The sequence below is a fragment of the Populus alba genome, chromosome 13 (assembly GCF_005239225.2).
Source record: "Populus alba chromosome 13, ASM523922v2, whole genome shotgun sequence".
NCBI classification, from domain to species: Eukaryota; Viridiplantae; Streptophyta; class Magnoliopsida; order Malpighiales; family Salicaceae; genus Populus; species Populus alba.
The window spans coordinates 15,752,043-15,776,866 of record NC_133296.1 but is presented as its reverse complement, the minus strand read 5'-3'; the positions used below and the strand labels follow the sequence as shown (position 1 = coordinate 15,776,866).

The following is a 24,824-nucleotide window of genomic DNA, read 5'->3' as shown; positions in this document are numbered from 1 at the left end:
ATGAAGAAAAACACGGAAGATGAAGAGTATACTCGTTGTAATTTCTGAAGACAGGTGTGATTTGCTTCTAGCTTACTCGAGTAGATACTGAAAAATAACTCTAGGAAAGTTCCTTCCAACCGACCTATCATCTTTGTTCAAAACCCAACAATGACTTTGCCCGAAGAAATTGGGGGCAAACATTGGTCAAGAGCCTCGGCGCAACATGTATTTTCGCAAAAGCTTTGGTGGGAAGGCTAACCAAAGGGAATTGCGCTACCGGTGCATAATGGAGCCTATTTTTGTTCTACAAAAAAAAAAAAAAAAAAACTTAGTTTGATCATGCCTGCAAAATTTCTTGATTTTCATTTCAACCTATTCCAGTTTTTGTTGGTAACTTGGCTCAAAATTCCGCAATATTTTCCTTGTCAAATGAGCCTTTCTTGTTAATAAGATCATGTGTTTTTCTGTGTTCATAACATACCTTCATTTTTGTTGTTGTTTCATACAAATAACACTTTGAGCCTAACCGTTAAGCATGAAACCATCACACCAAGAATCTTTGGGTGTGTTTCCTTTCTTTCAAAACTATGCATGATCGCACATGTTCACAAGGATTTTTGAAAATTCAAAGTTTAGTACAAAAACTGAAATCATGTTGATGTTTGTCCAAAGCAAACGAGTTCTGGAAATTCAGGTGATTCCTTAGAAAGGTAACCATACACCTAGAAAAAACCAAAAAAAAAAAAAAAAAAAAAAAAAAAAAAAACAGCAAGAACCCATGAAGTGACTTCAAAATCTGAGTTTTTATTTGAATGAATAATGAGAAATCACATTGTATACTCGCATGAAAGCAAGGCTTGCCGATCCTAAATGCATGAGTTTGAAATGAAAAAAGGCCATCTTTGATAATCTTTTCACGAGGCTAAAATATATCCTTTGTAGTCCCCTTTTGAGCCTTATGCTTTTCTTGAGAAAAATAACCTTGGCTAGGATCACACCCCACACTGGGGGCAAGTGCGATGACATGGAGAAAACCCCAATGATTGAAAGTGCCCAAGCAATACTAGGGGGCATAAAAGAAAATTCTCAATCATCAAAGGTGCCCAAACAAAGCTAGGGGGCATGAAGAAAATCCAAAGGATCCAAAAGTTTTGAGCAAAAAAAAAAAAAAAAAAACAATATGATGATGCTCAAAACCATATGAAGAAAACAAAAGCAAAGAGAAAAAGCCCAAGCCCAATACAAGGGGGCACGATAGACAATTTTTGAAACACAGTCAAATGACAAAAGGTCAAGAAACAAGCACAAGTGATCCTTAGTCTTCAAATCCCTTAAACACCTTTTGAGCCTACAAATATCATTTTCTTCATAACCAAGAGCCCAAGCCTACATTACGTGCCGAATCAAGCCCTTTCTGATCAAAGGCAAGCAATCTGGATCGGTAGGCAATGCTTTCTCATGTGAACCAATTCATTATTCGTGCAAATAAAATAAATGCTTTGAACCTCGGTTCTCAATAACCCTCAAATTGAGATTTAAACCTTTTCTAACAAACCAGAGGTCACTTCATATTTTTTACCAAAAGCCAAAACAAGAAGTTTTCATCACTTCTGATAACCTCTCCATAGGAATCACTTGAATGTTTTAGAACGAGCTTGCTTTGAATCGATGTCAAAATGATTTCTGTGTTTGGAATAACGTTGGAATTTCAAAAATTCTGCATGAAAACAACTCCTTGTCAAACCTTCCTTCACATAGCCTCGTCCACAAACCCGAATTGAATACTTGGGGGCATGATCAAGCTAGGGAGCAATAAAGAAACATATGATAGGGCATGGCTCCATGATTCCCATTCTAAGAAAATGTCGAGCAAAGTTGGCAACCCTTGAGATAAAGGGGCGGAGGACAAAGAAGTACGATGATATCAAGTCTTTCCTAGAGGTAAAAATCACAAGAGATGACTCGAGTAAGCAAGAGCGAAGAAGCCATCGAAGTTCACTGCCAACACTCCAACTTTTGAGAAAAGAAACACACCATGAAGAAAGGGGGACCTATTTTTCTCAGGTAAGTATACATGCATATTGATCATAATGCATTGCTTTTAACATTGTCAGGTCGGTGTTTCATCATCATCTTTTGGGTAGTGTGTTTTCTAACCCTACCTCATTTCGAGTGCGCCTTTGAGCCCTCGCCAACATTTTTCTTGGGTAGGTCACCCATTACAATGAGACCACACTTCATATTCTTTCCATCTGGGTAGGTCACCCATCATAATGAGACCATTTTTTTTCACATTCTTTCCACCTGGGTTGGTCACCCATGACAATGAGACCGCGTTCTTCATATTTTTTCCATCTGGGTTGGTCACCCATTACAATGAGACCACACTTCATATTTTTTCCATTTTTGGGTAGGTCACCCATTACAATGAGACCGCACTTCATATTCTTTCTATTTGGGTAGGTCGCCCATCACAACGAGACCGTTCATCATATTTTTTCCAGCTGGGTTGGTCACCCATTACAATGAGACCACATTTCATATTTTTTCCATTTTTGGGTAGGTCACCCATTACAATGAGACCGCACTTCATATTCTTTCTATTTGGGTAGGTCGCCCATCACAACGAGACCGTTCATCATATTTTTTCCATCTGGGTAGGTCACCCATTACAATGAGACCCCACTTCATATTTTTTCCATTTTCGGGTAGGTCACCCATGACAATGAGACCGCACTTCATCATATTTTTTCCATCTGGGTAGGTCACCCATTATAATGAGACCGCACATCATATTCTTTCTATTTGGGTAGGTCGCCCATCACAACGAGACCACCTTTTCATATTCTTTCCACGTGGGTAGGTCACCCATTACAATGAGACCACACTTCTTCACATTTTTTTCCATTTTTGGGTCGGTCACCCATACAATGAGACCAGCATTTTTCCAGGGTTAGTCACCCGTACAATGAGACCAGCATTTTTCTAGGGTTCGTCACCCGTACAATGAGACCAGCTTTTTTCTAGGGTTCGTCACCCGTACAATGAGACCAGCAGCAGGGTTCGTCACCCGTACAATGAGACCAGCAGCACCAGGGTTCGTCACCCGTACAATGAGACCAGCACTAGGGTTAGTCACCGGTACAATGAGACCAGAATGAGGTCGCCAGATGGGATCTTATGTAGCTTTGGTTAAAGGGAATCGCCAGATGGGATTTCAGGTTAACCGAGTTACGCATATTTCGTTCCAGAATGAGGTCGCCAGATGGGATCTCATGTAGCTTTGGTTAAAGGGAATCGCCAGATGGGATTTCAGGTTAACCGAGTTACGCATATTTCGTTCCAGTTGAATGAGGTCGCCAGATGGGATCTCATGTAACTTTGGTTAAAGGGAATCGCCAGATGGGATTTCAGGTTAACCGAGTTACACATATTTTCGTTCCAGTTGAATGAGGTCGCCAGATGGGATCTCAGGTAAACCCAATGTGTGGGCAGGTCGCCCGTGAAAATAGACTATTGGGAGAGTGTGGGTCATTCGCCCGTGAAAATAGACTAGGGTGAGTATGTGTGGGCAGGTCGCCCGTGAAAATAGATCAGTGTGAGTGTGTGGGCAGGTCGCCCAAGATAATGAAATCATTTTCCTTTTGTTTTCTTTACAAAGCTTACTATGCAAAATTTTGAGGACTTTTCCTTCGTAAGCATTGTAAAGAGGGGGCATCTGTTGCTACCCAATTTTTGACCCATGTTTTGATATATTTTCAAAAAATCCAAAAAAATTGAGAAAAACAAAGAAAATCCAAAAAATATGTTTTTTTAATATATTTTCGTCATTTTAGCATTTTCAACGTCGTCTAAAAAAGAATTTAAATTGTTAAAAGATTTTCAAACGCGTTCGACTTTTCACGCGTCATTTTTAAATCATTGATTTTTTCGCATTTGAGTCGACGTTGATATTGCTCGTTTTTCAAAAAAATACAAAAAAATAAGAAAAATCAAAATTTACAAAAAAAAAGAAGTTGAGGGACTAAGTTGAAAAACCTAGCAAATGTTTTCCTATAAATACCATGCTAAACTGATTTTTGGGAGGGGGGGCAATTTTGTAAAGGGGAAGAAACCACAAAAAACCCTAAACCTAAACTTAACTCTACCCAAAAAAAACACAGCAGCCCCCCACCCCTTTTTTTTTCTCCTTCACCCGGAGCCAAGCAGCGGCGACCCCTCGGATCCAAAGGAAAAACCAATACTCTCTCTTTGCCAAAGAACCGAACCCGCTCCCTTTCAAAACTGGTCGGCCCTTAAAAATCCACCGGAGCCTCATCTCCTTTTTTTTCTCCATGCCGCCGCTCACCATCCCCCCACTGTTTTTGAGTTTTTCTTCTTCCCCCTCAGCCGGTTGATTCATCTTCCCCACACAGCCCTCTCTATCTCTTTTCCTCTTCACTTTTCCAGTCCTCTCCACCGGCATCACCACAGCTCCTTCTTCATCTCAGTCCGGCCAAGACCCCCTCCTGGCCGACCCACACCAGCAGCAGCACAGCCGCCGCCAGACCTGTCCTCTTCACCCAACACAGCGGCGCCGACAGATCTCAATCCTGTCTGCCTCCGGCGACCAGCCACTTCCCCGACCTCTTCCTCTCCGCCGCCCGATCTGCCACCGGTTGAAGAAGGAACGAACAGACGCCATGAAGAAAGATGACAGAAAGTAGATCTAAAAAACGAAAAATCAGAATAGATCTGGACAAAAAAATCAAACTAAAATCGACTGGTGTGCGTTTCTTTTCTTGTTCTGCAGGTCCCCGGCGGTTTAGGAAGACACCGGAGAAGAAGCCGCTCCAGGCGCCCCTGCTGTTTGAGGTTTTCCAGCGCCAGTGCGTGTACCCACGCGCCGCCAGTGGCGGTGGCGCGTGGGACCCACGTGCCGCCACTGTTCCTGCACACTTTTTGACTTGCAGAAGGGTTTCTTGTAATTTCATATTGTTTTGGGGCTATTATTGTAATTTTAATGTAATGTTTGTTTATTTATTTATTTTTTTTTTTGAATTTTTGTATTTTGTAAATAGAGATGTAAAAGAAAAGAAAAAGAAAAGAAAAGAAAAGAAACAAAAATAGTGGAAGTGTATGTGTGTGTGTTTGTATTTTGTTTTATTTATTTGTATATATTTTTTAAGGATAAAATTGCAAATATATTAAAGAAGAATTTAATATTTTGATCGGATCACGGTTAAGAATTATTAACTTATACGTAAGTGATATTTCTAATTTTCCGATGAAAAGACAATTATTAAAACTTCTTTAACACATCAAACTTGCGAAACAGCTTACCTCAGGTAGGGTGCGTTAGGGGTGCTAATACCTCCCCTAACCACAACCAGTCCCTTACCCGCGAATCTCTGACAAGACCAGTGCATCCGGTTTCCTAGTAGCCTTCAATAAATTACTAGGTGGCGACTCCAACGAACTAAATTCAAGCAAACAACAATGAGAGAAAAATCGCCAGCCGATGCCGCGCTTCTGATTTTTTTGGGGTGCGACACACTAAATCAAAACAAGTACTTCATTCTCTTCATTAATGATTATATTAGAATGACATGAGTCTACTTCATAGGAAATAAATCAGAAGTTTTTCACATATTCAAAAAATTCAAAAACTATATTGAAAAGCAAGGTGGCCTATATATCAAGATGCTAGTGAGTGATTGAGGTACAAAATACAACTTAAAAGATTTTGCAAAACTTCACGAAGAATAAGGTGTTGAGCAACAGCTTACCATCGAATATGCTCCTAAACAAAATGAAGTATCAAAAAGAAATAATAAGACAATAATGGACATGACAAGATCAATGCTGAAGGACAAAGGTCTTCAAAATAAGTTTTGGGCATAGGCAATATCCACTACTGTATATTTACTAAATAGATGTTAAATAGTGGCAAATAAAACACTAGTTGAAGCATGGTCAAGAAGGAAGCTTTTAGTAAAGCATCTCAAAGTTTTCAGCAGTATATGTTACACTCATATTCTAGATTAAAAAATGAGTAAGTTCAATGATAAAACCGAGCAAGGAATATCTCTTAGATATAGTTCAACATCAAAAAGCTATTGGGTATATAATCTATAGACCAAGAAGGTAATTATCAGTTGAGATATTGAGTTCGATGAGAATGTTAAATGGAATTGGAATGAAGAAAAAAATTGAAAAAAGAATAATCAATTTTCACTAAACTCAAGCTGATGAAGGAGATGTTGAAGAAAGTATAAATCCACCATTATCACCATGATCTTCTTCATCAACAAGCCAATCATCAACCCCTCCAAGTTCACCTAGATCATCATCAATTATAAGGCAAGAAAGAATTTATTCAAGTCCACCAATTAGTAAAATGAGGTTACTAATTGACATTTATAAAAGCTGCAACTTCATAGTTGTGGAGCTTGAAAGCTAAAAAAGAAGTTTGGGCGAAGGCAATGAAGGAAGAAATTAAAATGATCGAGAAAAATAAGACATAGAAGATAGTGGATCAACCAAAAGATAAATAGGTTATTGGAGTTAAGTAGGTCTATAAAACAAAGCTTAACTTTAATGACTTAATACAAAAGTATAAAGCAAGGTTAGTAGCAAAAGGTTACTCTAAACTACCTGCCATTGACTATAATGAAACATTTGCTCCTGTTGGTCAGCTAGATACTATTCGAGCATTAATTGCTTTAAATGCTCAAAAAGAGATGGATAGTTTATCAACTTGATGTGAAGTCCGCTTTCTTGAATGGATTTTTAGAATAAAAAATCTATATTAGGAGCAACCGCTCGACTTTTTAGTAAAAAGTAACAAAGATAAAGTATTAAAATTAAAGAAAGCATTGTATGAGCTCAAGCAAGAACCAAGGGTCTAGTATAACATAATCAACATCTACTTCAATGAACAAGGATTCAGAAGGAGTAAGAGTAAGTCAACATTCTACATTAAGACCCAAGGTAACTCTAACACCATCATTGTCTCTTTGTATGTTGATGATCTTATCTATATGGGAAACAACAAGGAGATGATTCAATAGTTCAAAAAAGATATGATGAAGACTTTTGAAAAGATAAATTTGAGTTTGATGCATCATTTTTTACGAATAAAAATAAGTCAAGAAAATGAAGAAATATTTATCTTACAAAAGAAATACACTGAGAGCCTTCTAAAGAAATTCATGATGATAGGATGCAAAGTAGTTGCTACTCCACTCATGACTAATGGGAAATTACAGAATGCAGATGAATATAAAAAAGAGGACACATCAGCATTCAAAAGTTTAATAAAAAGATTACTATATCTAACAACAATAAGACCAGATATAATATATGCAACAAGTCAATTATCGAGGTTTATGCAAAGTCCAAGCCAAATCCACTTTAGAGCTATTAAAAGAAGACTTAGATAGTTGTAAGGAACAAAGGAGTATGACATATGGTATATACCAATTATAGAAGCAAGACTACACGGATAAACATACAATGATTGGCCTGGATCAGTTGATGATATAAAAAGCACTTCAGGCTATATATTTTCACTTGAATCTAAAATATTCTCTTGAACATCTAAAAAGCAAGAGTTTGTAGCAAAATCATCAGATGAAGCAGAGTATGTGGTAGTCGTAGGAGCAACAAGTCAAGCTATATGGCTTAAAAGAATACTAAAAGATATGAGAGAATGTCAATAAGGATCTACAATGATATTATGTGATAATAAATCGAGGATTACTATGAAGGAAAATCCTATATTCAATAGCAAGACTAAACACGCATCAATCAAATATCATTTTCTACGAGAAGTAGTTGGCAACAAAGAAATTAAGTTCGAGTATTGCAGGACTAAAGAACAATTAGCAGATATCTTCACGAAAGCGCATCCACGATTCAAGTTCAAGGCACTATGAGATCAACTTGGAGTATCAGTTAAGTGCATTAATGAGAAGTGTTAAATTATTAATGCACTTAAAGAAGATTCTAGAGATGAATTCTATAAAATACTACAAACTACAAGTTAGTTCTACAATAAGTTAGGAAAGTTAGCGAAATCAAACAAACACTAGGAATTAGGAAAAAAAGAATGCTTCTATATAATTCAAAGAACTTTAGAATTTTCTAGTGTATTGGCTAAATTTCCATCAAGTTCTATCGTTGGAAAGTTTGTTTAGATTGTATAATTTAGATTGATTAGGAAGGCTATAAATACCCATGCAACCATCATTTGTAAATCAAGCCAAAAACTATGCTAAGCTTAAAGCCTTTGTCCTAAAACTATCAACAAAGTTTTTGCTTTTTGTATTCCACATCCTTCAACAATTTCCAAATTATAAACTAAGTCTTTTTTTTTACTAAACTACTACAACTAAAAATCTTAACTATCAAACTACTTTTATTTCAATTTCTAATCACTAAAACCTCTAAACTACCATCATCTTTTAACAGCAGCACGTTTCCTTTTTTAATTAGTACTCCTTTACATGGAAGCCAGAACTTTTTTGCTATTAATTCTTCTCGTCTAACTACTTGTAATCAGTCTTTTTAGATCCGTTGGCTACTAAATTTCCACAAACTCTAATTAACAGCAGGAAATTTTTACAAAAGAGATAGAAAAGTGGACTGCCATTAGTGTTGAAGAATTCCAAGATGTTTCCTTGTCTTTAGGATCAGTTTCAGTTATGTTGAATAATTCCTCCTGTGTTTGAGGAACAAGTTTCTATTCTTCTGTTAGAATTAGTTAACCACGATTGCATGCAAGTATATCGTGAGTTCGTTATTTCATTAGTTTCCAGTGTAAGGCTATTTATAAGCCATTGACAGCAACTTAATAAATATACTCTTCAACTATCCCTTTGTGAATTTCAACATTTGGTATCAGAGCAATCTAAAGCCTGATTACAGTCTTCATTACAGGGATAGACTATAAACACAGAGAGGAGGGAAACACGGTGAGGGTGAGAAAAGTGAGGAAAATATAGTGAAAGAGAGGATTATAGTTAGAGTTTGATATCACGGTTAGAGCTTGATATCAATGGCATCAAAGAACAGTTTCGTCCAACCTGCTATTCCACGATTTGATGGTCACTATGACCATTGGAGTATGCTAATGGAAAACTTTCTACGTTTCAAAGAATATTGGAACCTCATTGAGGTGGGAATCACTGCTGCAGCAGAAGACAATAGTCTCGGGGAGAAGGCCATTGAAGATCTAAGATTGAAAGATCTAAAGGCCAAGAATTATCTGTTTCAAGCTATTGATCGTTCAATATTGGAAACCATTTTGAAAAAGGATACTGCAAAGGACATATGGGATTCTTTGAAGCGAAAGTATCAAGGCACAGCACGTGTAAAACGTGCTCAACTGCAAGCACTCCGCAAAGAATTTGAAGTGTTGCACATGAAAACTGGAGAATCAGTTGATGATTACTTTGGCAGAACTCTCATCATTGCTAACAAAATGAGAATTCATGGGGAGAAAATGGATGATGTGGTCATTATTGAAAAAATTCTGAGATCTATGACATCCAAATATGACTATGTCGTATGCTCTATTGAAGAATCAAATGATCTTGATACTTTGTCCATAGATGAGCTCCAAAGCAGTCTTCTGGTACATGAACAAAGAATCAGCAGGCATGGGGTTGAAGAACAAGCTCTTCATATCAGTCATGAATCTCAGCAAGGAGGCAGAAGTGGAGGCAGAAACGTTTATCGTGGACGAGGAAGGGGAAGAGGTAGATTTGAGTTTGACAAATCTGCCATAGAGTGCTATCACTGTCATGATTTCGGGCATTTTCAATGGGAATGTTCCAAAAGAGCCAAAGAACATACAACTAAGTATATAGAAACAAAAGAAGAAATGCTACTGATGGCTCTTGTAGATTCCAAGGAGACTGAATCTGAGCACATTTGGTTTCTTGACTCTGGCTGTAGTAATCATATGTGCGGGGAGAAAAACATATTCTGTGAATTGGATAATAACTTCAGAGAATTTGTGAAGCTTGGAAACAACTCAAGGCTTGCAGTACAAGGCAAGGGCAATATTCGACTGGAAGTAAAAGGCATTGTGTTTATAATCACAGATGTGTTTTATGTACCAGATCTGAAGAACAACTTATTGAGCATCGGTCAGCTGCAGGAAAAAGGAATGGCAATATTTATTCAACATGGAAAATGCAAAATCTTTCACTCTGAGAAAGGTTTAATAATTGAAACTGGGATAACACATAACAGGATGTTTACAGTCATTGCTCATTGCTCACCAAAGGAACAACAATGCTTTTCTTCATTAACTACAGATCAAGCAAATCTTTGGCATTGTCGGTATGGGCACCTCAGTTGGAATGGACTCCGAATACTTCAACAGAAGAGCATGGTGAGAGGGCTACCTCAGTTTAAAGAATCTCAAACGGTGTGTGAAGATTGTTTGGTAGGAAGGCAGCACCGTGATCCATTTCCCAGCAAAAGCACATGGAGAGCTTCTAATATCCTTCAACTGGTACATGCAGACATATGTGGGCCAATCAATCCAAGTTCAAACAACAACAAAAGGTATCTACTTACTTTTATTGATGATTTGAGTAGAAAAATTTGGGTCTATTTTCTGGCTGCAAAGTCAGAAGCCTTTGATAACTTCAGGCTTTATAAAGCCAGAGTAGAGAAGAAAACAAGAACATTCATCCGGAGTTTCAGAACAGACCGTGGGGGAGAATTCACATCACAGGAGTTCACCACTTTCTGCCATGAGAATGGCATCCATAGACAATTGACAGCTGCTTTCACTCCTCAACAAAACGGCGTTGCAGAAAGGAAAAATCGTACTATAATGAATATGGTGCGAAGTATTTTGCATGCAAAACAAATTCCCAAGACATTCTGGCCTGAAGCTGTCAATTGGACTGTACATGTGCTGAATAGATGTCCAACTTTTGCCGTGAAGAACAGAACACCTGAGGAGGCATGGAGTGGCATTAAACCATCAGTAGATCATTTTCGAATTTTTGGTTGTGTTTCTCATGTCCATGTCCCAGACAGTAAACGAGTGAAGCTTGATGCAAAAAGCTTAAAATGCGTCTTGCTTGGAGTAAGTGAAGAATCTAAAGCTTATAGATTGTTTAATCCTGCTTCTAACAAAATCATTATCAGTCGGGATGTTGTGTTTGAAGAAGATCAACAATGGTGCTGGGATGATACTTACAAACAAAATATATTGACTGATCTTGAGTGGGAAGCTAATGAAGTGGGAGAACAACCTGCAGATGAGAATTGTACAGAAGGTTTTGGAGCTGATGCAGAGCTTAGAGAAATTATCAATGCAGACCAACCTGAAGATACAACACAACCTGGAGATACAGAACAACCTGGAGATACAGAACAACCTGAAGATACAGCTCAACCTGAAGATGCTCCTAATGAAAGCCATATTTCAAACAGAAACATTTTGTCCTCACAAGGACGAAATAGAAGGCCACCAGTTTGGATGCAGGACTATACATCTGGTCAACATTTCTCTGATGAAGAAACTGCAAACATGACATTCTTAGCTTTGTTAAATGACAGTGACCCTATGACGTATGAAGAAGCAGTAAAATCAGAAACATGGAGGCAAGCTATGGATCAAGAAATGCTAGCCATAGAAAGAAATGATACATGGGAACTCACTGTGTTGCCACCAGGAAGCAAAACTATAGGAGTGAAGTGGGTGTTTAAAACAAAGGTGAATGAAAATGGGGAAGTAGACAAATACAAGGCAAGGTTAGTTGCTAAAGGATACTGCCAGCAATATGGAATTGATTATGCTGAGGTATTCGCACCAGTGGCTCGTTTGGACACCATCCGAATTGTTATCTCTCTTGCTGCACAGAACAGTTGGGTGATTTATCAACTTGACGTCAAGTCAGCTTTCTTACATGGGGAAATTAATGAAGAAGTCTTTGTTGATCAGCCACCAGGTTATGAACAGAAAGGACACGAATCCAAAGTCTATCGACTCAAGAAGGCTCTATATGGACTCAAGCAGGCTCCCAGAGCCTGGTACAGTAGAATTGAAGCATATTTCATCAAAGAAGGGTTCATCAAATGCCCATATGAGCACACGTTGTTCATCAGAACTATTGATGGAGGTAAAACTTTAATTGTGTGTCTTTACGTTGATGATCTCATTTTTACCGGCAATGATCCTATGTTGTTCGAACAACTTAAGACTTCCATGATGACTGAATTCGACATGACAGACCTTGGTAGAATGAGATTTTTTCTAGGCATTGAAGTATTACAGAGAACAGATGGTATCTTCATCAGTCAACGTAAATATGCTCAAGAGCTTCTACAGAGGTTCAACATGAATCAATGCAATTCAGTCCACAATCCGGCAGTTCCTGGTTTTAAACTCACAAAAGATGAAGAAGGCAATGCAGTTGACAGTACATTCTACAAACAAATAGTGGGAAGCCTCATGTATCTCACGGCTACACGTCCAGATTTAATGTTCATTGTCAGCTTAATTAGCAGATACATGGAAAGACCTACTGAATCTCACTTGCAAGCAGCAAAACAAGTTTTAAGGTATGTTAAAGGCACGACCAGCTTTGGAATATTTTACAAGAAGGGAGGAAGTGCAGAGTTCTTTGGCTACACTGACAGTGATTTTGCTGGAGATCAAGACGACAGAAAAAGCACCTCAGGTTACGTTTTTATGTTGAGCTCTGGAGCAATTTCCTGGTCTTCTAAAAAACAACCTGTTGTCTCCTTATCCACCACTGAAGCAGAGTTTATAGCAGCAGCATCCAGTGCATGCCAAGTCGTGTGGATAAACAGAATTCTGAAAAGCCTCCATCAGGCACAAAGCACTCCAACGAAGGTGTATTGTGACAATATTTCAGCAATCAAACTCTCAAAGAACCCTGTAATGCATGGGCGCAGTAAACACATAGATATCAGATTTCATTTTCTCCGAGAGCTTGTCAAGGATGGATTAGTTGAATTAATTACGTGTTCTACACAGGAGCAAGTTGCTGATATATTAACAAAACCATTGAAGCTTGATGTTTTTCTGAAGATGCGAAGGCTAATGGGTGTGTGTGAATCTCCAAGTGTAAACTGATAGAACTCAGTTTAAGGGAGGATGATAAACTGTTGAAGAATTCCAAGATGTTTCCTTGTCTTTAGGATCAGTTTCAGTTATGTTGAATAATTCCTCCTGTGTTTGAGGAACAAGTTTCTATTCTTCTGTTAGAATCAGTTAACCACGATTGCATGCAAGTATATCGTGAGTTCGTTATTTCATTAGTTTCCAGTGTAAGGCTATTTATAAGCCATTGACAGCAACTTAATAAATATACTCTTCAACTATCCCTTTGTGAATTTCAACAATTAGTAATGGATGGAAAGCTAATTATTTTTCTTTCATGGAAGTACACGAGGCATCTGTGAAACATGGTGGGGAAGTTGATGAAACATGAAAATGATACAATCAACAATATTTTGTGTATCAACTTATTCTCCCAAGTTGGATATCTAGACCAGACAACGAATTCTCTAGAGCTCGCATGCACGCATGTGTGTGTCTGCACATAAGCGTATTTTCAGGTCAATTTCAAGTGCTCAATTATGAACATCTTGGTGACTCAATTAACATGAGGAACAACATCAATCTCTTACAGCTCACATGTGTACTTTGTAAGCTTTAAATGCAAGGTCACCATTGTAGGGTCACTCCATTTCAATATCAAGCTAGGCAGGGGGGCAACGATGGGGCAGAATTTATTTGCAAGCGTGTTTACGTCCAAGTACTTTTTGTCTCAGTTATTCATATTTCAAAGCTAACTTTTCAAGAAGGTGGAATTTATCTTGTCTGTGAAAAACAGAACTTCAACGTGCTATCTTGTCCAAAAATCTAGACTTAGACTCGTTGTTCTTTCGCCAATGTAATAGAATCTCTTGAGAATTAATCCTTGGTTAATCATTAATGTAGCTAGAGTACTTGGTGAATGTTCCTGATTTGTTTGTACAGATCATCAGAGACAATTATCAGCAATATCAGTAAGCAACGAGCATTTGTAAGTGTTGCAGTGCAATAACACATGACCTTTTAAGACAATGGGCTAGAATGCCGGAAAAGAGTTGCAACATCAGTGCCTTCTAAGTCATTGAAAAAGCACAGAGCGGCAGATGTTTGAAACATCTGTTTCAATCTCCATGTTTCAAATATCTAGCCACGGAGGAGGACATAAAACTAGATGTTTCAAACACTCGCAGCTCTATTCCCTTAGCTAGATTTTCGAAGATATTAATTGAAGAATTTATCAGATGCAGTCGGGCTACAAAAACTTGTTTTATGTAGTAAAAAAGAATTTTTCACACAGCTCGTAGATCATAACCACAAACAAATCATACAAATAGCCTAACATACGTTTTCATAAATTATTAGAATAGCACCAAGTCTAAAAGCAGATTGATCATGCTAGACCTGATTAAAAGAAGCTATAATTTTTTACTTTACTATATTAAATTCAACTTAAATTTTCTTAGGAGATTCTCGATATCTATTTTAATAGAAATCACCTTATAGGTCGAGATTTCATGTTTAATTATATATTTTTTATTTTCTAAAATTCTTAATTTTTTTTACCCTAAAGATCGGTTTTATGACCTATTAAAAGAAATTATAAACCTCTTAAAAAGAAAACTTCATTAAACTTTATTGGAGAGAATAGAATTATAAATTTAAATTGCATGACTGCAATCCTTTTGGTTCATCAAATTCTGTCTTTTCTCTGCATATTTGTTGACTTTCGTATTTCCATTTGGAAGGTAATTGAATGTTATATAATAATTACTGTCCTTTCATCCGTTAAGTTGGCACATTAATGCGTAGCCAAACATAATAGTTGTGTGCTTGATCATTTTCTGGTTTACTTTTGATGCTTGGAATTGGCAGAAGTATATAAGCAAATTACGAGGTCATCATCAAGAAACCTGTGTACAAGCAAACGATTTAGATAAATATTAAACAGCTTAAACAAGAAACCCTAGACTGGGATTATTCTACTACATATCTTGGTTCCAAGACATTCCTATTCTATTCCTTCTACTTCCACTGAAACCTGAAGTCCCTATATATATGTTAGAAAGAAGTACTCATCCTTCAGTTTGGAGTGCACCATTGCTTATGACCAGGAGCCCATTTCGGGCATTTTGGACTGATGTAACTCGACACAACCCTTGAGTTGAGAAGCTCGATAATCGGTGCGTATTTAACACACCTTGGAGCCTTGTACTGATTTATTGATGCACCTTGGCTTAAAGCGAAGTCCATGAGCTTGTCAAATGTCCCCTTCTCAGTTATCCTTATCTCTAGAGGGCCAATGGACTTATCTGAGACTCGGCCTTGGCGATAAACACTGTTGAGTGATTCTTCAATAGCAAGGCAACAGTCTTCAAAAACTGAAGGAGGAATAGGAGTTGTTCCACTAAGGCAGATCTCCCAGAATACTACATAGTGGCCAGGTATCTTTGATGTATCAGCATAGCTTGTATATTCTGTGAGAGATGCACCGAATGGTAAGAGATGGTTAGCTGCATTCTGCACTGCATTTTGCAGCTCAACTTCATCAGTCTTGTCAGAATCAATGCTGAGAACAACATTCTTTCTACATACAAAGTTGAATTGAGGAGCCTTGTTCTTGAATCCAGCCACGCGAAGTATGTCCCCCACTCGATACCGATAAAGACCTGAAAAAAAAGATTGTTATCAATTTCATTCAAGGCCAAAACGGTGCAATTTAATATTCTGTCAAGAAGTTAGCAATTTATGTATTGTGGAAAGGGTTTCGCTGCTTACCTGCATAGGTGGTGACAACAAGCTCATATTCTTCACCTAGTTTGACATCAACAAGATCAACCAATTCCTGGTCTTTCTTCTGATCAAGGGATGTCGGTGCAGTGATTGAATTTATAAGTCCATTCTTTCGGTTCGCGGGCAAGAACTCAAAGTAGGCCATGGTTGGGATGAGGGTGTAAGAAACTTCACTTGGCTTAGACAAAGGATTCAGGTTAAGGCCAAAGTAACATTCAGAAGAAGCATACATGGTGCAAACTAGGGGGAGGCCATCACAGTAATAGTCAAGTGTAGGAATATACTGTGACATTGTCCCTGTGACAATAACATCAATATACTTGGTGTTAGGCCACAACCTAGTTATGATCCCTTTCCATGACTCTCTGGTGCATTCAGCCTCAATAAAATCAGCTAGTTTCTGGCTGGGTTTGAGAATTTTCAAAACAGCCTCTCTTACTGAAGGGTCACTTATTTTGGGGTCAATTGTTCCATTCCGGATATCATTGCAAAGCAAAATCCAATGTTTTTCAAGGAACTTAATTGCCCTAATGAACCCAGAAGCAAAGACTGCACCGACTCGAAGAACATCATAGTTTTGATAAAGGCCACAAAGCAATTGAGAGTACATACTCTGGTAAGAATCCTGGCAGAGAATGGTTTCATTTGGGCTAGTATAGTTGGTGCATGGATCATATGGCCTATCTCTGAAGTATGAACTTTTGTAATAGCTAGTTAAAACTGGACGTGCCAATAGTCCTCCTGGAGTCTTAGCTTCTGATTTTATGAACAAAAAGTACATCCCTTTTCCTCTATCCAGACCTGGAACAAATTGATTCATCACTGGCATCAATAGGCTATATAGCAATGATCTTCTTCCCAGCTCTTCCTCAATTGTTGGCATCAGTTTCCTTTCTCCAGCAGATGTACCAGAACTACACATCAAATAGCACCAGGTCATTATATATATATTTTGATAAACACATATACCATTATATATATATAAACACTTCTGAAGCTAAGTTGATGGAATCATCACCTTGTCAAGAACTCTGAAATGGGCTGGGAACATATGATTTGAGAAGTATCTCCATTAGCAATACGATCAATATCTGGCTTCAGATCCTCATAACTGACAACAGGCATCACTTTCTTGAAAGTTTCTCTTTCTGCTTTGTTCCCATTCAGGCCATATCTCTGCAAATACTCAACATTTGCATTCCTAGAGAGGATTTCAGCAAGAACCTTTCTTTGCACCTCATCAGCATTACGTGTAACATCCTCAATAAACTGTAAAGCCTTTCTACTTTTTTTCACAAACCAAGTTTTTCATAGGAGCTTCTCCAGGCATGGTTTTAATATATAGAAAAACAAAGTGAAAGAAAGGAAATTTAGGAGGAGACAAGGAGAAGGAAGAAACTATAGCAATTGTAGCAAGTAGGGCTATATTGTTTTGGTGTGAAATGAAGGGGAGGGAGTATGGGGTTTATATAGAACAAAAAAATAAAATAAAAAATCTAAGTGACTGCCTGTAACCCACTACACATACAAAAACACGCAACATGTTCAAGCAAAATAGTGTAAACAAAAGGATAAATTGTATGTCTCTATAAAATTATCTTTCGTTATTATTCCTAGGTATACCTCAATTAAGAAACTCTTTTTAAACTCTTCCCTGCTTTACTTGGGTTTCTAATTCTACTCTTCTTTTGAGCCAAGTTAAAAGTGGTAATGTAGAAATAATCATAGTGTAAAGCATAGTGTTATATCTTACTGGAGGACTGACTCAAAATAGAGTCTAGATTAATAGGTTATTTAATATTTTATCTGGTTTAATTAAAAGCTCGACTTGAATTAAGCTCTAGATTCTGATTTTTTTTCTTGATCAACACTATGGTGTAAAGTAAAATAAGTAATATTTTTTATGTTTTCTCATATTAAAGAAAATGACATAACCGAAGAGATGAACATAGTTTTGGCTAGAAATGTTGATGACTCAAAAATACTATCGGGCCTACACTCAAATCAAAGGAGGATAAAAACTTATTTTACTGAAAATGGCTTCGCAATTTCATAATTATCCTAAAAATCTCCATCTATTGGATCATGAGTGAGTCATTATTACAATAAATGGGATTTTTTTATAGTAAATTGAAGAAAAAAATTCAGTGAAATTAGTAGTAGTTGAAAAAATAATATGGAAAAATAATCATCACATCATCGTTATACATGTGCTTGGCTAGCAAGGAAAACAAGAATAATCTTCAAACCGACACTTTAATTCTAAGTAAACTAACAAAGCTTGGTGTCCGAGTTTATACTAATTGTTTTAAGAGATAAATTGGTGGTGGTGGTGAAGTATTTGTGATTAAAAATTGATTACTTCTAACTAAATATATAATAAAGCTTGGTTTTCAAGTTCTATTTATTTATTTATTAAAATCTTGTTCACAAGTTAAAGGCGTTGTTGGACCAGCTTTTTAATTTATAACAAGAAAAGTTAATTCTTTTTTATAGATTTTCCATAATCAAATTTTAAATAAATTCTTTGACGTATTAAAAAGACAGCAAAAATAGTTAATATAAAATTCTGCCGAGTAAAATAGTAGTATACCTAGAGAAAATATTTGTATTGAGAGAGAAAATGTTGTGGGAAAAATTGTGTTTACCAATATAAAACACCCAAGTTCATTATAAAAGCATCTCGGAACTTTCTCATTTATTTTGAATCAATTCTAATTCATGACTAATTCCACCTAAAGTGAGAAATCATGACTTAAAACAATTATATTGAGCAAAAATAATTTAATAAGATTGAGTCGAAATGAAAATTAATTGGTATCCATAATCTTCAAGAAAATGGATTGTACCTTAGAGTTCAATTAAGGGAAATATATATATATATATATATATATATATATATATATATATATATATATATATATATATATATATATATATATATAACTTCTTTGAGAAGATTTATGGAGTAAAGTGCACTTGTTTAGCACATGCATGTACGTATACCTTTAAGCAAATATTTTTCATAATATCTATGGAAATTGTAGCAGCAACACCGCAAGACAAGTTGCCGGCGCCGGCTAGGACATTCATGCATGCACGCATCCAGATTTCTACTTTAAGATGATCATTAATTGTACAGATTCCTCCTACATGATTGTGATCAGATTTACGATTAATCATTAATTAAGGAGGGTCCATCAACAACTATGAAAGGAAAATAATGCAAGTTACAAAATCCATACAAGCAATGACAGTCACTTTTTAGGCTAATCCACTATGAGTTTAGTAAATAAATTAGGCTATGCAACACTCGAGCCTTTTCGTTTCAACATGCTTTTGTATAATTGAAAAACTTGGGGCAAAATATATGTGGGGTTGTGTGTTGTGTGAGAAATGATGTGGGCCAAAGAATTAACATATAGTATAATATTAGTATGTGGGATTGATTCATGGCCATGCCTCAACAAAAATACAATAAGATATGATCAGCAACTGTTTGATTTCTGGTCCCATCCCCGGCCTCTTCTCTTGGTGTTCCCTATATGGCCATTCACAGTCACTTTCACTAGCCAATTGCTTTGAGCCCATTAATGGCTGTCTCAGTGATAAAAAAATTTCCTGTTCATTTAATTTATTAATCTAGTCAACCCCATGGAAAATGACCCGTTGCTTAAGGAGGAGAAATGCAAAGTGAAAGAGCTCCCACCAAGGTAGGGATGCTTTGTGCTTGGTGAGATTACGATAAACTGGAGATTTTGGGGAATGTTTATGTGGGATTATTGTCTTATTGTTTTCGCTTGGATGCACAGTTTTGTTCTGTACGTTAGTTCTCATTGACCTTTACATATTTTTATCTTTATGAAGATTCTGAGCGTAGCTGTCGTGTATCTGTAATAATTTCTTTGATTATCTAATTAATTGTAATTTATTTGATTACAATAGTATAAAAGGGAGGGTTATCTCCTGTTAGATCTTCCAATGAATCAAAGAAAAAAAAAGTTTTAGCTTGCTATGTGAAACTATCATTTATTTTGAGAAAGGAAAATGTCAGCCTCACCTAAAATCTAAACTCTTTAAACTAGTTATAGTTTTAGCATATTAACTCGGGTTAATCAACTTCAAGTTAATATTTTTTAAAATTAGATTTAATATCTACGCTAAAATCTTTCAAAAATTAGTTTGTAAGAAATTATAATTATTAGTTTTTGGAATCCATTAATTAGTGAAATCGATTAATTAATGTGATATTTTTTAAAAAAAATCTGTAACACCTCTTAAATTGAGAAATTAATCTTCCATTATGGTATCCTAATCCTCAACAATTAATCGAGTTTGAGGCAATTAATTAGGCTAATTATTTAAGAAATTTGAGTTCAAAATATTCCATTCCCACTCAAATATAAAGAGAGGTCATGAAGTGGATAAGCCTGTGTAAAATAATTAACTTTACATTAAAGTTTTCTTTCTTGTTATATACATACTGGACAAAATTGAATTGAAATGAACATTACTAAACATGAAATGATCAAGGAAATTAGTCTTTGCCCTAGCTAAATTCTTCACTCATTGTTTGTGGTAAGGAACAGTGAACTGAGAAGAGCCTTCACCTTCACTGCATGCAATGAGAGGACTTGAATTAATTTACAAGAACTGACGACTTTTGTGAGTGAAAAGTGTGCTCATTAAGAAATCCTTGGAAATAGCACAAATCAAACCCCCTTAGTGGACTAACATAACACTTTGACATTGATCGTTTTGCCTACTAAGAGGAAACATACTCTTTTTTTTGGGGGGCTTAGTACAGCTTTTAACACATTTTCAACCCAATCAAATCACTCTCATGTACCCTAATCCCATGGACAAAGTAACCTTGAAATGATAATAAGAATGTGTATCATATAATTAATGCTACTATCTAACAACCTAGCTAGCGTCAATCTCGTGTTTTTTAGGTGGCACATGCTCAAAACGAAGATCTAATTAGGTTGCAGTGAAGTTTTTTTCTTTCTTTCTTTATGCTCTTGAAATTCAGGTCAGCTCTTTTAAAAAACAATAGTATCTTCTCATTTGTAATTTTATCGATTTTAATCCTTATTCTTTTAATTATCATTTATTTTGCTTTTTATGCTTCTTGAAATTTAGTTTTTTTTTAATTTTATCATTGAGTATTTTATTCCATTTGATTTATCCGATTTTGGTCCTCCTATTGTTAATTGTTTTTTTTCTATGTTTAACATACTTTTCTTGATTTTTTTTTTTTTTGTCCCTTATCATTTTATTGCATATGTTTTTTTAATTCGATTTTGGTTCTTTTTTATTTTGATTTCTATTTTTTTTTTTTATCTTTTTCTTGATTTATCTTTTTATTTTTATTTTTTCCCTCAACATTTTATTTCATTTTGTTTGTTTGTCTTTTTTTAAATTTAGCTTTTTTTCAATTCTATCCCTGAATATTTTATTCCATTTGATTTATATGAATTGATCTTCCTACTTTTGATTGCTTTTTTTTCTTTGTTTCATATACTTTTCTTGACTAATTTGTTTTTCAATTTTTTCCCTTACCATTTTATTGCATATTTTTTTTTAATTTGATTTTGGTTCTCTTTCTTTCAATTTCTATTTTCTTATCCTTTTCTTGACTTATCTTTTTATTTTTATTTTTTCCCTCAACATTTTATTTTATTTTGTTTGTTTTTCAATTTTGGTCCTCATTCTTTCAATTATGTTTTTTTTTTCTTTTCTTAATTTATTTTGTTTTTAAATTTAGCCTCTAATTATTTTTCTTTATTTTGTTTTTATACCATATTATTTGAGTTTAAAATTGTTTTACAATTCAAAATTTTACTTTATATTTTTTCATGATTACCTTCTTACAGGGTAATCATTATCTCATGACTAGGGCTCGATTAAGTTTGGCATTTTTGGGGTTGTATATTAAAATTAATTTTTTTTTTCAAATTCATCATTTGATAGTTTTGTTACACTTTTTTTTTGTTAATTTATCTTGATTTTATATTCCAAATAACAGATTACTCAGGCTGACTCGGTTTTTTTCCTTTAATTTCATTCTTTTATTATTGGCCTTTGAGTTTTGTGATTTTTTTTTTTTGTTTTCTTTCTGTTGGGTTATCTTGAGTAGGAGTTAGTCAGGTTAGCTTAGGCTAACTCATGTTTTCTTTATCAACATTTTTTTACTTAAATTTGATTTTTTTTTTTTTGCTAGGACCTTCTTTTAGAAATCTATTTTTTTTATCTTAATTTCATGTCGTATATGGCGGGTTAGTCGAGTTAACCCATTGACTCGAATTTATTCCCCTCGACTTTTTTTATGACATTGATTTTTTTTTTAATTTTATCATTTGACATTAAATTATTGGCCCTTGACCTTTATTATTTGTTGCTTTTTTTTTTTTTTTCCTATTAGGTTATCCTAAGAGTGATTAAGTAAAGTTAGCTCATGTTAGCTCGGATTTTTATTGAACTTTGGTCTTTTTTGTACTAGTTCTTCTTTAGAAATTCTTTTTTTTTTTTTTTATAATTCTAACCTCATATTGTGAGGTATGAGTTAGTCAAGTTACCCGGGTTAAATCGAGTTTTCTTCTTTGATGTTATATTTTTTTAATTTCATCTTTTGGCATAGATAGTTATTAGGACTCGAGTTCTTGAAATATCACCTTATATTTTAAGTTCTTAAATTAAAATAATTCGTTGAAAATAATGCTTTATAAACTATGAAAATAAACCATATAAAAATTAATCGAATGAAACTTATGTTTTTAACTTGGGCAAAAATATCATACCCCAACCATTTTGCTACAAAGCTAGCTCCATCCACTTGTGGGAAACCAAAAATTTTAACAGTATGATGAGAAAGACTTTCATAACGAATGGCACTATTCAATTCTTTTTTTCACTGATGAAGATGTTCTCAACCTACTTTCGCATGCATACCATGTACAGTAGCTTCTTTCCTAAACAAACAAAACTCTCTTGTTGATTAACGTTTGACAAAGATATATCTCAACTGTCGGCATTTTAATAGAATGGAAAGAGATTACCAGCACAGAAATGGAGTTCTTCGAAGAAATGGGAGTGATTTGAAAGATATAAGAAATGTGTATATTTCTATAAATTTCTCACCATAATAAAATATACTTCATAAGTTTTTTTTTTTTTAATGTGTTTGCACTAAAATAATATTTTTTATAAGTTGGTTATAATATATATCATTATTATTAGAGAATAATATAAATTATATGTTGAAATATCATTTAACAGTTTAAGCTATTGCATTAAGATGATTATTTGACATGATATCTCACTATTTTTATTTATTTAATAAAAATTTAGTATAAGATAATGTGAATTTGTGCAAGTTTCAAGTTTAAAAAACTTTTATTTAATAAAATATATTAAAAAATAATATAAATTATATATTAGAATCTTGTTTAATAATTTAAATTAGTGAAATGAGATGAGTTTTTTTTTTTTTTTTTATCATCATGCTGATATTTAATGCATGGTAGTAGAATTTTGTAGTTCGATTATTTTCACTGTGTGATTACCCAAACTTGTGTAAAGGAACAATATGGATCATTGATATCGCACACAATCGTGCTCGTACACAAATGCAAAGGACTTGTGAATTTGACCTCTCAACAACTGATCAGTTCAGTACTTGAGCTTTTACCATTTTCTATGCATAGCCATGCTTCATTTTAATACGCAGCAACTAGATTAGACAATTTACCAAACTTTTTTGGATCGATTTGATACCGACATGCCCAAGAAAAAAACCATGAATGTTGAACATTTCTATGAGAGGATTGCGAAGCCAAATTAATGACAAGTATTAAAGTGGTAGCTTTTTATGGTTGTAATTTAAAAAATTAAATTTTTTTTAAATTTAGTTTTTTAATAAAAATTTCAAAACAGGATTTTCAATAAAATAATATAAAATAAAATACTTTCAAAACTATGATCAAAGCAAAATATAATTTTAACCGTATCAAATCATATTCCCAAGTAAATCCTAACATACTTAAAAATCACTACTATCATATCAAGATCTCTAGTTTAAAAATCTTCCTCTTCCTTCTCTTCTTTTAATTTCCACGGTTGGATGGTTGGATATTTAGGTTTCAAGAATCTTTTTATAAACAATGACATAATCAATCTTTTTTAAAATTGATCCAGATAATGAACTAATCAAAGTATTAAATTATGAGTTAGTGATTAAACTGATGGGTTATATATGAGATCATAACATTATTTAACTATAATATACAATATTTTTTTTTTAAATGAAGGTACCAAAACAAAACCCACAAGATATAATTTCATTTTAAAAAAAACAAAAACTAATAGGTCCAACTAGCTTAGGTTCCATCAGATTTGGTCAAGTTTTCACATGTTTAAGCTTGATTTGATGAGTTATTTGATTAGATGGTCAAGTCACTAGATTTTCAGTTGAATTGAATCTAGGCTTCATAACACTACTCATACACGAGAAAGAAGTGATTTTAGTTATTATTTTTTTAATTCAAGTGGTATATGATTAACTAGAAATACATTTAAATTTTACATGCAAGCTAAATTTGAACTCAATAAATAATAATATCAATATCAGTAAAATTAGCACTAGTTATCTAAGCACCTTCCTAAATATAATAATACTTAATTAGGACTAAACTTAGGACTAATTAACTAATGGAGAAACCTCAATCCTTAACCTATAACCCAATTGTCATTTAGCCCTTAAATAAAAACCTTTTATCGAATGAGTCCTTCATGTTTCAAATTTAATTTCTCCATTGGGTACTTGTGTCCACATCTTTTAATCTTTATGAAATAAGAAAAAAATGCCATTTTGAAAACTATTCTACGAGAAATATTAATGGAGATGGAGAAAAGGACACAATTGAGAAACACTTGAAACATTAAGTACCCAATTGATAAATGTTTTGGCTGATAA

The 24,824-nt window shown here is 34.8% G+C and overlaps 1 protein-coding gene across 1 annotated transcript; it reads right to left on the bottom strand.

Moving 5' to 3' along the window:
• Positions 1-14,972: 14,972 nt before the first annotated feature.
• Positions 14,973-17,239, bottom strand: LOC118039509 (indole-3-acetic acid-amido synthetase GH3.5). Its single transcript, XM_035046213.2, has 3 exons — positions 16,866-17,239; positions 15,833-16,761; positions 14,973-15,723 (listed from the first exon to the last, which is right to left on the bottom strand). Exons 1-3 carry the CDS (start codon positions 16,970-16,972, stop codon positions 15,137-15,139), a joined length of 1,623 nt encoding a protein of 540 aa, XP_034902104.1. The 5' UTR covers positions 16,973-17,239; the 3' UTR covers positions 14,973-15,136.
• Between the last annotated feature and the right edge of the window lie 7,585 nt (positions 17,240-24,824).

What these genes read in the sequence shown, in the direction of transcription:
- LOC118039509 (XM_035046213.2), bottom strand. Translation starts at nt 16,972, where the DNA reads ATGCCTGTTGTCAGTTATGAGGATCTGAAGCCAGATATTGATCGTATT. An exon ending in ATTTCAGAGTTCTTGACAAG is followed by an intron (nt 16,762 to 16,865) that starts GTGATGATTCCA and finishes TTTGATGTGTAG; the next exon opens with TTCTGGTACATCTGCTGGAG. An exon ending in TGTTGTCACCACCTATGCAG is followed by an intron (nt 15,724 to 15,832) that starts GTAAGCAGCGAA and finishes CTTTTTTTTCAG; the next exon opens with GTCTTTATCGGTATCGAGTG.